Genomic DNA, 15,244 nt, shown 5'->3' on the forward strand with positions numbered 1-15,244 from the left:
TGTCAAGAGCCTGTTCTTCATTGTGATCTTAGCAAGGTGATTAAATTGTAAATGGCTCCTCAAGAGAGAAAAGAGAAGAAAAAAGCCTGACCCAGCTCATTGATTAGTCCAAAAAAGGCTGCCATGCATGAATACCCCTGCAATATACAGTCAAGGGTATAAATGAATTAATCACTGAAAAGACAATAAAAATGGCAGTGATGTCAAACCTGTTGACCACTCGTGTGCTATAGAGTAACTCTATCGTCTAGAGTCCTGTTCCTACCTACCCTCGTGGGGAGGGGAAGAACAGGAGGGATGCAGTGATGGGATGAAGGAGGTGGTACCCAGCTCTAGTGAGGGCACAAGCAAATGAAGCCCATCTCACTTTCTCCCGGAGTTCACTTTGTTGTACCTGAAACAAGGCTATCCGGTCCTAGCTGCAGTGGCTTGAAAATACCGTTTTGAAGATTATTTCTTTAATTTAAAGTAAGTCATTACATTCTTATTCCAGTTCTCTTATCACTGGCCCAGATGCCAGTGAAGATACAATGAAAGCACGAACATAGTTCTTTTTAAATGACAGAACAGGCAAGGAGAAATTCGTAGGTTATTTGGGAGCATGACAAATTTTACACCTAGAGGAAAGTGCAAGAAAAAGAGATTCTCACCTTGTTAACAAAACTGGAACTGAAAATAAAGACTTGATGTGTTCTGACTTCCTAGCTGCTCTGGGTGCTATGGCGCCTTAAAATTCTAAAAAGATTCTAACACTCTCACTGGACTCCTTCTTTCTGGTGAGCTCGTTTGAGCTCCTCTTCCATCCTAGAGGTTTGGAGGCTTGACAAGCTCTCTGCTTCAATCCCAAGATGCTGGGAAGAATCCATCCTGGTGGCTTGAATCATGGCAATTTCACCAGGTGACTGACATTGTAGCTTCTGTATGTACAGGCAAGAGCTGTGACTGGTGTCCAGAGAAATCCCCTCAAACAAAAAAAAACCCCAAACTCAACTTTTCAAAAGGCAAAATTCATAGCATCTTGTCAGACCTTTGCTTCAGGTTTGAACTCGTTTACCCAGCAGAAGGAACCGAACCAGACTAGAAATTAGGTTAAATCATAAAGAGGAAAATGGGGCTTCCCTGATAGCTCAGCTGATAAAGAATCCGCCTGCAATGCAGGAGAACTCAGTTTGATTCCTGGGTTGGGAAGCTCCCCTGGAGAAGGGATAGGCTACCCACTCCAGTATTCATGGGCTTCCCTGGTGGCTCAGACAATAAAAGAATCCACCTGCAATGCGGGAAACCTGGGGTCAATCGCTGGATTGGGAAGATCCCCTGGAGGAGGGCCTGGCAATCCACTCCAGTATTCTTGCCTGGAGAATCCCATGGACAGAGGAGCCTGGTGGGCTACACTCCACAAGGTTGCACAGAGTCACACATGACCTAGCGACTAAGCACTGAAGAGGGGAATGGCACTTCCCTTTGTTGTAATCAGCTTCTTGAGACAGCATTCAGCAGGACCGGGGCATCTTCATCTGCTTGCATCGAGTTACACTAAATTGATTTGCACATCAGTCCAGTTGCAGCAGCAGTCAGTGTACAAGGGACATCACACACGTGCTTCGCCATCACATTCTCTGCGTGGCAGTGAGTGATTCCTCAGACATACAGCTCGCAGAGGTCAAAGAGTCTCTCGATTCCACCTTTTTTGTTTTTACTTACGGTGGATTTTCTGACAGGAAATGGGAATTTGGTTGATAATTACCAGGCGTAGAGATAAGGTTTCCTCATTAAAGTCTCATAAAACCATGAAAATAAATCATTGCCAGTGGAGAGAGAAAGAAAATCTTCTGTTTAGATTTTTCCATGACCGTTTAGGCCAATTCTTTTTCCCCTTCGAGCCTGGTGACTTTATATCCAGCTAGCGTAGGGCCTGATAATCAGAGGAAAGAATGTAGAGGCCTTTCAGACCTTTTCTGATTTCAAGTTAATGGCTTGGTATGTCAAGGACAGGCCGAGCCTGGCAGAATAAATTATGAAAGTGCAGCTGAAGAAACACAGTGGAGGAAGCCCACATCATACACGTCTGCAGATACGATACAGACATAAATAAATCCCACCATTTCAGAGAAATTGAAGGGGTCCGTTTGGCCTGCCCTGGAGATCAAAGCTGGTAGGAGTCATGGAGCGGCTGACAGTCCCAAAGGCGACTCCCCTAGAAATGGGATCAGCCCACACTTTCCTAGTTGCCCCTCTATCAAAGCCAGGTCTTAGGGACCCTGATGCAACTCAGTTTCTCCCAGGAATTCCTCTTCAGGGATTTCCCAACTCGGCCACAAACCCAGGAGCTTTCCAACTATTCTGCCATAATTTTCTCTGGCCCCAAGTTCCAGCTTTGGGGGCATTTTGCTTTCAGCAGAGTCGATGTGATCAGCTGATCAGAACAATGGTGTTACTGGGTCACTAGATGGTAACAGTGGCTTTCAGGTTTCCTGACCAATACCTGACCTTGGTTCCCAGTGCAGCTGTGCCTGCAGCCCACTCCCTCACTGGATTGCCCTACGGGAGTCGGCAGAGACCCACCTTAAAGTCAGCTGGTAATTTCAGGCTAAGGGAATCCAGGTTATTCATAAACCAGGTCATTAAAATGAAGATATTGGGGGCAGGTGACCGAAGTGGAGTTGCAGTGATGAAACCTGACAAACTCAGACAAGCCAGCCCCCTGCCGGGTGGACCAGAGACAGTAGCTGAAACCAAACTCAGAGCTCCTTTCACTCTTTCCTGACAGACTGAAACAAGTCTTGGGCAGTGACTGCAAAGTACTCCAATATAAGAAGGTTTTAAGCCTATAAGCCTATTTCCTCACCTTCGGTGGCAAGTACAGCATAGTCCTGAAGCTCCAGCTGAAAGGCTCCATGTGCCTCCCAATGTCTTCGTCTGCTCGGGTCGACATAACAAAATACCAGGCCGGGTGGCTTAAACTACAGACATTTGTTTACTCACAGTTCTAGAGGCCAGAAGTCCAAGACCATGTTCTGTTTCTGGTGGGGTCTCTCTTTCTGGCTTGCAGATGGCCACCTTCCAACTGTGACCTCAAGTGGCCTTTCCTCGGCGTGTCTGTACAGGGACAGAGAGAGAAAGCAAGCTCTCTGATGTCTCTTATTATAAGAACAGTAATCCTATTTGATCAAAGCCTCACTCTTATGACCTCCTTTGACCTTAATTCCTTCCTGCACCTCCAATCTAGCCACACTAGGGGGTTGGGGCTTTAACATATAAACTGAGGGAGGCACAAACATTCAGTCTGTAACTGCTATGTCACTCGGTCAAAGGCACTGACCAATCTGAACTCTCCATTCTTAAATATCTCTTGAGAAAATGGATAGAACAGCCCTTGGAGAGCAGAATGCCCTGTGCAAGTTGACCACACAGTGATGACCAGGGCGGCAGTGATGATGGACCATCGGCTGGTCTTCTGCTTGTCCACCTTTCTAAGTGTGTTTACTGGGCAAAGGCTTTTGTCTGCTGCTCATCATCTGTCACCTGAGCCCCAGAATGACCTCCCCCCGAGACGCAAACTACCCAGTCCAGCTGAGTCCACCCTCTTCCTCCACGCGCTCTGCCCTCCTCCCCCTCTCCCTTCCTCCCATGCTCTGGGGCCGTAGCCAGAGGGTGGGTCAGTGGAGCCACGTGCTGTACTGAATTTAAAGCTCCCAGCCAGAAAGTTACTTTCCACATAATTATGTAAAGTCTCCAGTTACCCAGATAACTTTATTCAGTTCCCTCCCTGTCTTATTTGATAAAGAGGGGTGCTTATTTTCTTCCTGTCTTTTCCGAAGGTTTTATTAATGGTAAGCATGACATTCAAGTTTTTCACTGAAGAACTCTGGAAGTATCAGCAAAGGATAATGAAAAGGACCTTGGGCGTTCTCTCGCCACCATCCTAATCTGTCTAATTGAAAACATCCAGGCAAAAGTTTATTCCTAGGGACTTCCCTGGTGGTCCAGTGGTTAAGAATCTGCCTTGCAATGCAGGGGACGAAGGTTGGGTCCCTGAGGAACTCAGATCCCACAGGCCATGGAGCAACCAAGCCTGAGCGCCACAACTACTAGAGGGTCTGAGTGCTGCAAGGGAAGATCACACATGCCACAAGACCCGAGGCAACCAAAAAAAAAAAAAGTTTATTCCTAAATCCGGGTGTCAAGAGCCCAGAGTTTCTCTCTCATTTACTTGAATTTTCATGAAAGCAACAGCATGACTATTTGATAGGTTTTGCAACTATACCTTTGGGGCTTCTATTATATGCCATGTATTAAATAGATTCCCTTGCTTTGTGAAGGGGCGTTTGTGACACTGAAGCAGGACAAAAACCTGTTTGTCACAGGGAGCTTAATGACCCTAACGACGCGCCCTTGCTGAATGCTGGGCCCATTTTAGGACTGTTTGTTGAATGACTACATGAAATGTGATTCTGCTCCTGCATCCCTGCGCCTGCTCACACTAGCCATGACGTCATGACTGATAAAACTGGGAAAAGCTTTAAGGAAGAATTCAAGCAGAAAAGAACCGCTGACTGTTCATGGGAAGTGTTCTGCGTCCCAGCAGAAAGTCTGGCTCTCCTGTCAGTGTGGATTGTGCCCCGTGTTCATCACTAGGGCTGCAGTTTTGGGGCACACACAGCCCCTGAATAGGTTTGCCTCTGCTTTGATGGCCGCAATGCTGAACAGACATCAAGGCCACTCAAACCTTCAAGGCTGCATCTACACAAAGCATCCACTTGGTTACATAAACAGTGCAATCTAGTCCTGAGAACAAGATTTTTTTTTTTTAAATTTAAAAGTCAGGAAGGGATGGACCATGAGAGTAACTTTGGAGTGGAGAAAGCTGACAAACACTGCCTTAGTGAGGTGACCAAGGTCAAGTTCAACAGTCATACATTATGTTGATCTGTACCCTTAATATAAATATGATGAAAATGGTACTTTACATCTGTGACCTTCCTTTCAAAAACCCATAACAACGCCAGTCTAGTCTTGAGAAAAACATCAGTCAAATCCTGGTAACGGGATATCCCATAATAAACCTGACCAGAGCTCCTTCAAACTGTCAAGGTCCTCAAAATCACATGGCTGGTGATTGTCCCAGCCATGAGGAGTCTAAGAGGGCATGACGTTACTATGTCATGTGGTGTCCTGGATGGGATCCTAGAACAGAAGAAGGACATTATGTAAAAACTAAGGAAATCTGAATAAACTATGGACTTCGAGAATGATGTATTGACACTGGTTCATTAATTGTGACAATGGTTCATCACTGTACTACGGTAGGATGTTAATGATAAGGGAAACCGTATAAAGGGCAGAGGGTAGTACATTCCTATGTACTCTCTATTTTAACTCTCTGTACTATATGCTTAATTTTCCAGTAAATCTAAGACTGTTCTAAAAATAAAGTGTATTAATAGTAATGCTGTGCTGTGCTTAGTTGCTCAGTCGTGTCCGACTCTTTGCAGCCCCATGGACTGCCTCCTGCCAGACTCCTCTGTCCATGGGATTCTCCAGACAAGAATACTGGAATGGGTTGCCATGTCCTCCTCCAGGGGATCTTCCCAATCCAGGAATCAAACCGGGGTCTCCTGCATTGCAGGTAGATTCTTTACCAGCTGAGCTACCAGGGAAGCCCCTAGTACCACTGGGGGCTTTTGTGCTTTATTAATTAATGTGCTTTTTTAATTAGTAAAGCCTTTTGTGCTTTATGAATAGTAATAACAATAGTGGTGGTTTAGTTGCTAAGTTGTGTCCAACTGTTGTGACCCCCTGGATTGTAACCCGCCAAGCTTCTCTGTCCATGGGATTTTCCAGGCAAGAATACTGGAGTGGGTTGCCATCTTTCTTTCTCCAGGGGATCTTCCTGACCCAGGGGTTGAACTCGGTTCTCCTGCACTGCAGGCAGATTCATTACTGACTGAGCTACCCAGGAAGCCCAATAACAGTAGTAATAAAGCACAAAAGACAGTGGTACTAGCTTGCCCAGGCATAGGGGTGTACCAAGGATAAATGAAACATTTGTTTATTTATTGGACCTTAGTGGGCCTTGAGGGGATAGTGTTAACAGAAATAAGCCAGATGAAGATAAATACTGAATGATCTCAAACTCCTAGATGCAGAGAAGAGATTGGTGGTTGCTAGAGGCAGGGAGTGGGGGATGGGTGAAGGTGATCAAAAGGTTCAAACTTCCAGTTATAAGACAAATTAGTCTTGAGCACGTAATGTATAGCATGGTTAAAAAAAAAAAAAGATTAAATAAAACACCACCGCACCCTTGAACATGAAAGTCTACTCAGGAGTGAACACTTAATAATCCTACTAAGCTTAATGTTTTCCATTTAGCTATTTCTTACTGTAGAAAACAGTGCTTTAAAATAATCATTGAAAAAAAAGTCAGGCACAGAGATTACATATGATGTGATTCCATTCATATGAAATATTGAAAATAGATAAATCCATAGCGACAGAAAGCAGATTAATAGTTACCAGAGGTTGAAGAAAAGAAGGAACAAGGAGGGGCTGCCAGTAGGTCTGGAGGTTCCTCTGGGGCTAAGGAGAATGGTTTGGAATTCGATAGAGGTGATGGTCACTCAATATTGCGAATTAACCAAATGCCACTGAGTCGCTCCCTTGAAAATGGCTAAGCAAATTTTACACCAATGTTAAGCCAATTTTACACTAATCAAAAATAATTATGATAATAATATGATCTGAAAATAAATAATTTTAAAGAAAATAGTAATGATAATCAAACTATTAGTAATAAAAATAATAAGGACATAAATGCTGTGCTTTTGGTTTATCTGCTATTTTTTTTCCTTCGTCAGAATGCCTAATGTTAATTTTGCATTGTAAAACTCTAAATGACCAAATAAAATAAAATTCATTTCCATTTGGAAAGAGAAAATCAGGAAGCAATTATACATCAGAAAGAGAGGATGGCCAGGGCGCCACATTTTGGCTGGTAGACGTGGTCTGTTGATGCGGTGGCTGGAGGCCCACCCAGGCTCTGCCTTTCAGGGAGTAACTTGAATTTCGTGGCTCTCACTGTCTCTCTAAATCGAGAGAGACAGGGTGAACGTGAGAAGATCCTCTCAGGAAGAAAAACTCAGTAACGTTTTAGACCATCAGTTTGTGTGGGAGTCAGTGATGGTGATGGGGAGGCGGGAAGGGGCCTTGTACCAGCCACCAGGTGACTCAGGACACAGGTGACAGCCTTCCCTGAACTGACCGGGTATCCTGGCCTCGTGCAAACCCAGCCAGGTCGCCAGGTCATACACTGTGGGTGGTTTCACCTGCGACAGGGCCTCTGTCTCACCAGTTTCTTGCAACCCTTCAGCCTTGCATCAGGGCCCTGGGATCCAGCAGTTTTCAGAAGGATAAGCTGGGAGTGGTTGAATCTTGTGCCTGGTTTGGGGGCTATCCTTCCCTTTCCAGGGGTTTCCCAGGTGGCTCAGGGGTAGAGAATCTTCCTGCAATGTGGGAGACCCGGGTTCAACCCCTGGGTCAGGAGGATCCCCTGGGTCAGGAGGATCCCCTGGAGAAGGAAACGGCAACCCACTCCAGTATGGTAAATCCCATGGACAGGGAAGCCTGGCGTGCTGCATTTCATGGGGTTGCAAAGAGTCAGACACGACTGAGCGACTAAATAACAACAACAACCTCCCTTTCCGGCAGCCTCTCCAGCAGCCAGAGATTGGGGCATGCGCTCTGCTGCTGGGGTGTAGCCAGGGCGCCTGGCCTGTCCCTGTGTTGAGCACAACCAAGGAAGCCCTCTATGAGTAAAAGGCTTAGGGCGGGACGAGGGTGCTCAAGCAACTTCTATTTCCTCTCCCTCTACCCCAAAATGCCTTTTTCTGGCAATGCTGAGTAAGAATGGATTCACACCACTGGGAAGGTGACCTACCGCCTGGGAGGCCCAGGGCAGGAACACGGGTGAACACCTCAAGGTGTCTCTCCCCACTCTGGCACCCAGGACCACATAGGTGGTACTCATAGCATAGGTGAGTTGCTCAACACCGATGGATCCTTGCTCCCTCCCAGATTCATTTCCATCCACCAGAGTTACTAAGCCGGCCATCATTCCAGTCTAAAGCAAGACAAAGCCTCCCCATGAATGGGCCATGATTACCTAACTCGGAGCTCCTTCTTCTGTCACTCCGTCTAAGTGCTGGACTTGAAACTGGGAGGAGAAAGCCATTATTTTCAGATTCAGGTCAAGAAGGTGAAGTTTAAAATCTTTATTGTCTTCAACAACCGTGAAAGGTAAAAGAAAAAGTGGTACACCTATTTGAGACATAGAGCAAGAGGAATTTATAATTCACCCGAAATGCGCCCTCAGGAGGTTCCCCAAACAGGCACAGTGAAAAGCTGCTAGATACTGTTTTATCTGTTTTAGGCTGAAGATGTCAATAAGTTATAGTCAGAGGTAACTGAAGAAAATTTCAATCCTTTACAGTAACCATGATAAAAAAAAAAATCTCAAACACTTAGCACATCTTTCTTCTAATGCAAGATAGCATAACTGCGAGGCATTTTTAGATGTGATCATTCAGACACGTGTTCATTCATTTATTGGACAGACATGTGTCAAAGGTTTAGGATGGGCAAATTAAGGAGGCAGCGGGATACAGGGATAGGGTGTCCACACTGCCTAGAGCAACTCCATCACAGAATACAGGAAGTGGATAATTAGCAGACTGGAAGTACTCTACTATGATGTATGTCCAGGATGCTGTGAGAGGGAGAAGGCTCAAGTCCTCAGTTTCAGATTTGGAAATGTTCCCAGGAGAAGAGACCTCCAGAAGAGCCTAGAAAGACCTAACCAGGTACAAGGAAGTAAGCTGAGGTGCATCCAGGATCTGGGAGTCAAGAACAGAGGGGCCAAATGAAGGTCCCAGAGTCATTCTGGAAAACCCAGGGAGCTCTGTGGGCTTGCTCTGCAGAGTTGAGTCTTCAATGTCCCGAGAGCAGTGTGGTTCTCAGATAGTAGAGTAAGACCTGGGTTCAAATCCCACCCCTGCCACTCATTAGCAGTGTGAGAAGCCTTCCCTTACCCTTGACCCTTCATTACCCACATCTTGGTGTGACCACTCAAGAGTGTTCCCACCTCTTAACTCAGAATCAAGAGGTCTAGTAACAAACTGAGCCTAAAATCTCAAAGTAAAAGTGAAAGTGTTAGTCATGTGGGAATCTTTGTGATCCCATAGACTGTAGCCCACCAGGCTCCTCTGTCCGTGGGATTCTTCCGGCAAGAATACTGGAGTGGGTTGCCATTCCCTTCTTCAGGGGATCGTCCCCATCCAGAGATCGAACCCAGGTCTCCCACACTGCAGACAGATTCTTAAACCAGCCACCAGGGGCAAACTTACTTCTTACTCATATTACATGTCCAGCAGGAGTCAACAGGGTGTTTTACTCCACACGGACACTCGGGGTCTCAGGCTGATAGAGGTGCCACCGTATCGTAGCAGCAACTTCTTAACACGTGGCCTCTGGAGACACTATGAAACCTGAAGAGAGACTAGACAGCCAGGTAGGGGCTGTTGTGGCCAAGCCCAGAAGTGACAAACCTTATTTCTACCCCCATCTCTTTAGGCAGAACCCAGCCACCTGGGCCCAGTCTAACAGCAAGAGAGGCTGAGAAATGCAGGGGAGCACATGGATTTTCAGTAAAAGTGAAGTGTTTCTGCCATAGCTGGACTGTCATGGGAAAGATGAGTTGATCAAGTAAATAAGGGCAAGACTGCAAAGCATTTTGATTTCCAGGGTCAAGTGTTAGCACATTACCCTAGAGGCACCAGAGAGGCAAAGGGGAAGGGCAACGTTCAAAGCCTTGCTTTGGAAAATTAAAATTAATCCCAGGATAAAGGATGGGTTAGAAGAAGGCCCTGGAGTGGGGGAGAGCAGTTTAGAGGATGTTGTCACAGTCTTGGCATCTGGTAAGAGAGATGTCTTAGGGCGATAGAAGGAGAGAGGAAAATGGAGTGAACAGTGCATTTTCTGTAGAAGATTGATTACACGGACTGTCGAGATTGGAAATCCAGATTTTGGAGTCAAGAGGTGATATTTGAAACCAGGAGAGCCTGCAAGGGAGGGAGGAGTCAGTCCACCCGGAACTCGGTTGTCCGTTGGCAAGCAGAGGCTGATGGAGAGTGAAGAGATAGTCCCCTCAAGGGCAGCAAGTGTTCAGAAGGTGAGATCTGGATTTGAGCTTTCTACCTTTTTGGAAATTTCTTATTCAATCTTTGGATGAACAATAAAGGGACCAAGAATGAAAGCCAAGATTTTTATTTCTGGGGAAATGTGGGGCTTTCTGTATTTTCCAATTTATCTAAAATGAAGGCATGTTACCTTTTATACTAAGATTATAAAGTAAGATTTTTAGATTATAAAGAAGAAAAGAAAATTGTCCAATTAAAAGTAAATTTCCAGGGGACTTCCCTAGCAGCCCACTGGATAAGACTCCAGGCTTCTACTGCAGGGGGTGAGGGTTCAATCCCTGCTCAGGAGCTAAGATCCCGTATGCCACACAAGGCAGCCGTAAATAAACAGATAAACTGAAGCTGAGTGCAATTTTTTTAAAAAAAGTAAATTCTCATTTCCATTAACTGTAAAACTAATAATTCTTCCCTAAGAGTCATTTGCATAATTTTAGTCCTGTGACCACCACTACCCCATCTTGACACACGTTTCCTGAGACCCCAACATCCACAGGAACTGGCTGGGAAGGTTTTGTCTGGGTGAACATATCATAACATACACACGCAGACACACACACATACACACACACACACACACACACACACACACACACACACAGAGCTCTATTATGGGCAACTCAGTGGTTCTCTCTTTCCCTCTTTATCAAATCATCCTCTAATCCATCAGTTGGTGAATTCGACTTCTTGTTTGGAATAAAAATGTCACCTTCACTGGATAGGAAGAGAAAATTCCCTCCTGGTCTTTCCATCCCCTCCCCTTAGGCCACCCATCTCCATTGTTTATCCCTCTTTAAATGCCAAGTATGGCAAAATGTGAGCTGTTGGGCACAAGACAAGTGAAATCCATCCAGAATATTAGGTAGATAAGCAAAATTCTCTTACTGTTACTAAGGAAAAACAGAAAGCTCAACGTGTGTGCTGTATGGGCGGAGTTAAGAGCCTTATCTTCACATATGAAGGCTGAAAGTGAAAGTTGCTCAGTCGTGTTCGACTCTTTGCGACCCCATGGACTATACAGTCCATGGAATTCTCCAGGCCAGAATACTGGAGTGGGTAGCTAATCCCTTCTCCAGGAGATCTTCCCAACCCAGGGATCAAACCCAGGTCTCCTACATTGCAGGTGGATTCTTTACCGTCTGAGCCACCAGGGAAGCCTATGATGAGAAAGTGAAGCCCAGAGTTTTGGTGACAGGGTAGGGCTCAGCACAAGCAAAGCTGACCTCGCAGGACTCCGATCCCCCAAAGCTCCTGACACTTGTTGGTAAATATGCTCTTTTATGCAGTGAGGAGCGAGACCCACTCAGGTGACCTCAGCCTCAGACATCTGGGCTGGGCATGCACGGGAGCCCAGAGAAACCAGGGAACCTGCCCAGAACAGCCAGGCTCCATCCAGCCCTGGCAGGGAAGCCAAAAAGCAAGCCAAGTTCTAGAGGTGCTGTCATCAGTCCCCTTGGTGGGATCTGCCCATTGCTCCTCACACTATGGCTACATCATTCCAGGAACCCAGCCTTTCCAAGGCCATGGCTGAATAGCCAGCTCTTACTCCTGCCTCTGCTCATCCAAGGCTTCTACCATCTAAGACTCTGCTCACTGACTTTCTCTTTCCTCCAAACTCCCCAGAAGGGTCTATAGGCATGGCAGGCACCAAAGGCATCATATATATAAATATATAATATATACATTACATATAATATATAAAATATATAAATATATAAAATAGATAATAGATAATATAATATATAAAGCACATTGGATAAATTAAAAATAGACCTACCATATGATTCAGCAATTCCACTTCTGGGTGTATAGCCAAAGGGAAGGAAATCATTATCTCAAAGAAGTATCTGTTCTTCTGTGTTCCTAGTGGCATTATTCACCCTGGGCAAAATACAGAAACAACCTAAGTGTATGTCCATAGGTGAATGGATAAAGAAAATGTGAGATACATGTATAATTATATATATATGTATATAATTGAATATTATTCTGCCTTAAAAAATGAAGGAAATCCTATCATTTGCAATAATATGGATGAACCTCGAGGGTATTATGCTAAGTGAAATAAGTCACACAAAGACAAATACCACATGGTATCACTTAAATGTGGAATCTTAAAAAAAAGTTAAACTCATAGAAACAGAAAATAGAAAAGTGGTTTCCAGGGGCTGGGGGCAGGGGTGGGGGAAATAGGGAACAGACTTTCAGCCATAAGATGAATAAGTTCTGAGAGCATAATGTATATAGTACAGTGACTCTAGTGGATAATACTGTGTTTTATAATTGAAATTTGCTATGAGAACAGAACTTAAACACACAGACAAATTTAAATATGGGGGTGATGGGTGCATTAATTGACTCATTGGAGAGAATCCTTTCGCAATGTATAAACATGTCAAATCATCATGTTGTCCATCTTATCTTATAATTTTATTTGCCAATTATACCTCAAAAAAGCTAAAAAATAATTCAGATCCTTACGTATCCCTCTATTTGAGGACATTATTTGGGATCTTTGGAAGTTGGCCGCTGATTTCTCTTATCCCACAGTCATCAACTCTACATGCAGGTGATCAGAAGAGGAACAACTCATCTATTTCAAATTACGTCCAAGATGCACCATTCACTGATTTTTTTTTTTCCACAGGGGGAAATGTGACAGACTGGAAATTTTACTGTAATATAAAATAACAGCAATGACATGAATCCATGAAGGAAGCAATGCCACTGAGGAATTTAGAAATAGTTTTCTGTTCTACTCATCTTTACCAGGCTCTTGTTTCCTTTGAATTCCTCCAAAAGAGACACTGGATGTTTTCAGTTTCAATGGTAGATGCCCAGTAAACTTTCATTCAGTAAACTAAACTGAGTTTGAAACCATCTCTAATCCTATTAAAATCAACATGGGGCAATCTCAGAAGGCAGGGACTAGGGTGTGATCTAATGAGGGGGACACAAAATCAATTGTATGATGCTTTGATTGGAGAAAAATTGAGAACCAAAGCCTGGCAGGCAGGTGCTCTTTAAGTACATTCATGTGCGTGACTTGGGCAATGGGTGGATACATATCCAGAACTTGGAAAAAGAGATAAAGCCCAAACCAGGGATTGACAAGATTCCTGGGGTACAACCCATGCAGAGAAGCAGGGAACGGATGGACACAGATGGAGTCAGAAGAGGTGGCCAGGCTGCGGTCTGCAGGCACTAGTAATGGGTCCCTCCCTCGCCCAGAGGTATCCTCCCCTGAAACAATTCACTCCCCTTGTCTCTGAATCCCTTGCTCACCAAACAACCTACTGATTACGCATTTAAATTCTCCAGTGAAATTCCAGCTAAAAAGGAGGTAAGGACTTGAGCATTCTGATGCCTGGAAAGGGATAAATATTTGGGAAGAACTGAAAAAACATTGACTGTGAAGCAACGTCAAAATCGGTACCAGAAATCGCCATCTCCCCATGGTTGATTCTTTTCCTACTTTGTCCAGAAGTCTGACTGATTTCAAAACCAGCTGTGAGCTCTCAGCAGCAATTGGGAAGAAGCTGAAGACAACAAATCTGACTCTAAGCTTCAAAGTATCCTCCTTTGAACACTTTGCGCATCTGATTTCCCCCATCACACAATCTCTCTTAAGCCAATTTAAGAGCATGGTTTCTGCTCACTTTTCAAGAATTATGTAAAATAAACCTTTCAGCAGACAGGACTGTGCATTAGCTCTGGCTACTCCGCTTCTTCATAGAATTACCTCATTGCTTTCCATGGTCTGGCTTTCTGACCATGGTATCCTCTGTGGTGCCTCATAAGAAAAATCGCTGGTACAATGTGCATCACGGTCCGTACATGGAAGTGTCACATGTACCGTAGCCCTGCAGTGAGGGGACAATACTAACTACCTTGCTCCTGGTGTGGAAAATGACTAAAATGACCCACGCAGTGAGGCTGTCAAACTGTCTTTTTTAATCTGACACCTGCGTTGGAAATGCTAGGAATCTACGACACTTACAATTAAATACCTGAGATTACCAAGCACAAGTTCAGACAAGGCTAATTTAGAAATTATTGTCAAGACTCACTGAGGAACCATCATCATTTGGGAGAGAACAAAAGTTTAAAATACCAAAACAGCCCTGTGGAGGGACTTTGCACATGGTTTCCTCATTTAGAAACCCAACTGAAAGTCAAGAACATTTACTTTATTTAGACTGAAAATCACAAAGATTCAAAGACAGGTGGGATTACGAAGAATCTGTGGTCTTGAGTTATTTCCAAAGAAGAGCTCTTTCTAGGAAAGATAAAGGGGGATGGAAATCTAAATGCTGAACCTCCCTTTTCTCCAAGGTTTTGGCAAAGAACAAAGCATTCACCTCTGACTAATGTTTTTGTGGTGAAGTTTTGTGACATTTTTTTTTTTTTTTTTGCCAGGCGCTGAATAAAACTGAGACGGGAAGCAGTAAAAGATAAAAGTGCCAGACAGACTCAAACTCTCAAGAAGTCTCAAGTGTAGCCCAGGTCATTCTTTAAAAAAACCTAAACAACACAAAAACACAGAGAAGCCCTTTTAATATCTTACGAACGATACAAGATATTTCTCCTCAACCCCTTTCTCAGTCAAATGAAGCCTCTCTGAGGCTTCCAAAGAGATTGTCCATGTCTATCTGAAATATTAGTACTCAGAATATGAAGAAATAAAGCATTTCTGAACCAGGAATGACTAATATAAAGCCAAGCTGAGGGAGTGAGAAGGAAGATTAATCTAAGAACATTACATGTGGCATAATGACAAACTAAAACCTGGCCAAGATCAGATAAATTTCTTAGGGGGAAAAAAAAACCAACCTGTGCATTAAATCATAAAGTTGAGTTTTCAGTTCAGGAGCTCATGTTTGGACAATAGCAAGTTCAGGCCCATTACGAGGGTGGGTGTGGTGCTGATGGAAAAGTTAGTGGAGGGGGGATTAGAACATGAAACCATTTGGCATCTGTTAGTCAGTGGTGGCTCC

The 15,244-nt window shown here is 44.3% G+C and overlaps 1 protein-coding gene and 1 long non-coding RNA gene across 3 annotated transcripts in view; one reads left to right on the forward strand and one right to left on the reverse strand.

The window, feature by feature from the left end:
- ENPP6 (ectonucleotide pyrophosphatase/phosphodiesterase 6) overlaps positions 1-13,950 on the forward strand; it is a 97,982-nt gene extending 84,032 nt beyond the window's left edge. Inside the window, exon 9 of one of the 2 annotated variants that reach the window (XM_081521884.1) lies at positions 12,895-13,950. In XM_081521884.1, coding sequence (XP_081378010.1) covers positions 12,895-12,906 — 12 coding nt within the window. In that variant the 3' untranslated portion in view covers positions 12,907-13,950. Of the gene's footprint in view, positions 1-3,818; positions 4,160-12,894 lie in introns of those variants that run through there. The other variant, XM_081521883.1, reaches the window with a different exon arrangement.
- The window catches only part of LOC145518140 (uncharacterized), a 34,357-nt gene continuing 19,554 nt past the window's right edge, over positions 442-15,244 (reverse strand). The window contains exons 6-8 of the long non-coding RNA XR_014062633.1: positions 12,025-12,128; positions 2,983-3,096; positions 442-1,912 (exon numbers count right to left, since the gene is read on the reverse strand). This is a non-coding gene — a long non-coding RNA (uncharacterized LOC145518140). The remainder of the gene's footprint in view (positions 1,913-2,982; positions 3,097-12,024; positions 12,129-15,244) is intronic.

The sequence above is a fragment of the Giraffa tippelskirchi genome, chromosome 8, assembly GCF_054371585.1.
Source record: "Giraffa tippelskirchi isolate mGirTip1 chromosome 8, T2T-mGirTip1v1.2.pri, whole genome shotgun sequence".
Lineage (NCBI taxonomy): Eukaryota > Metazoa > Chordata > Mammalia > Artiodactyla > Giraffidae > Giraffa > Giraffa tippelskirchi.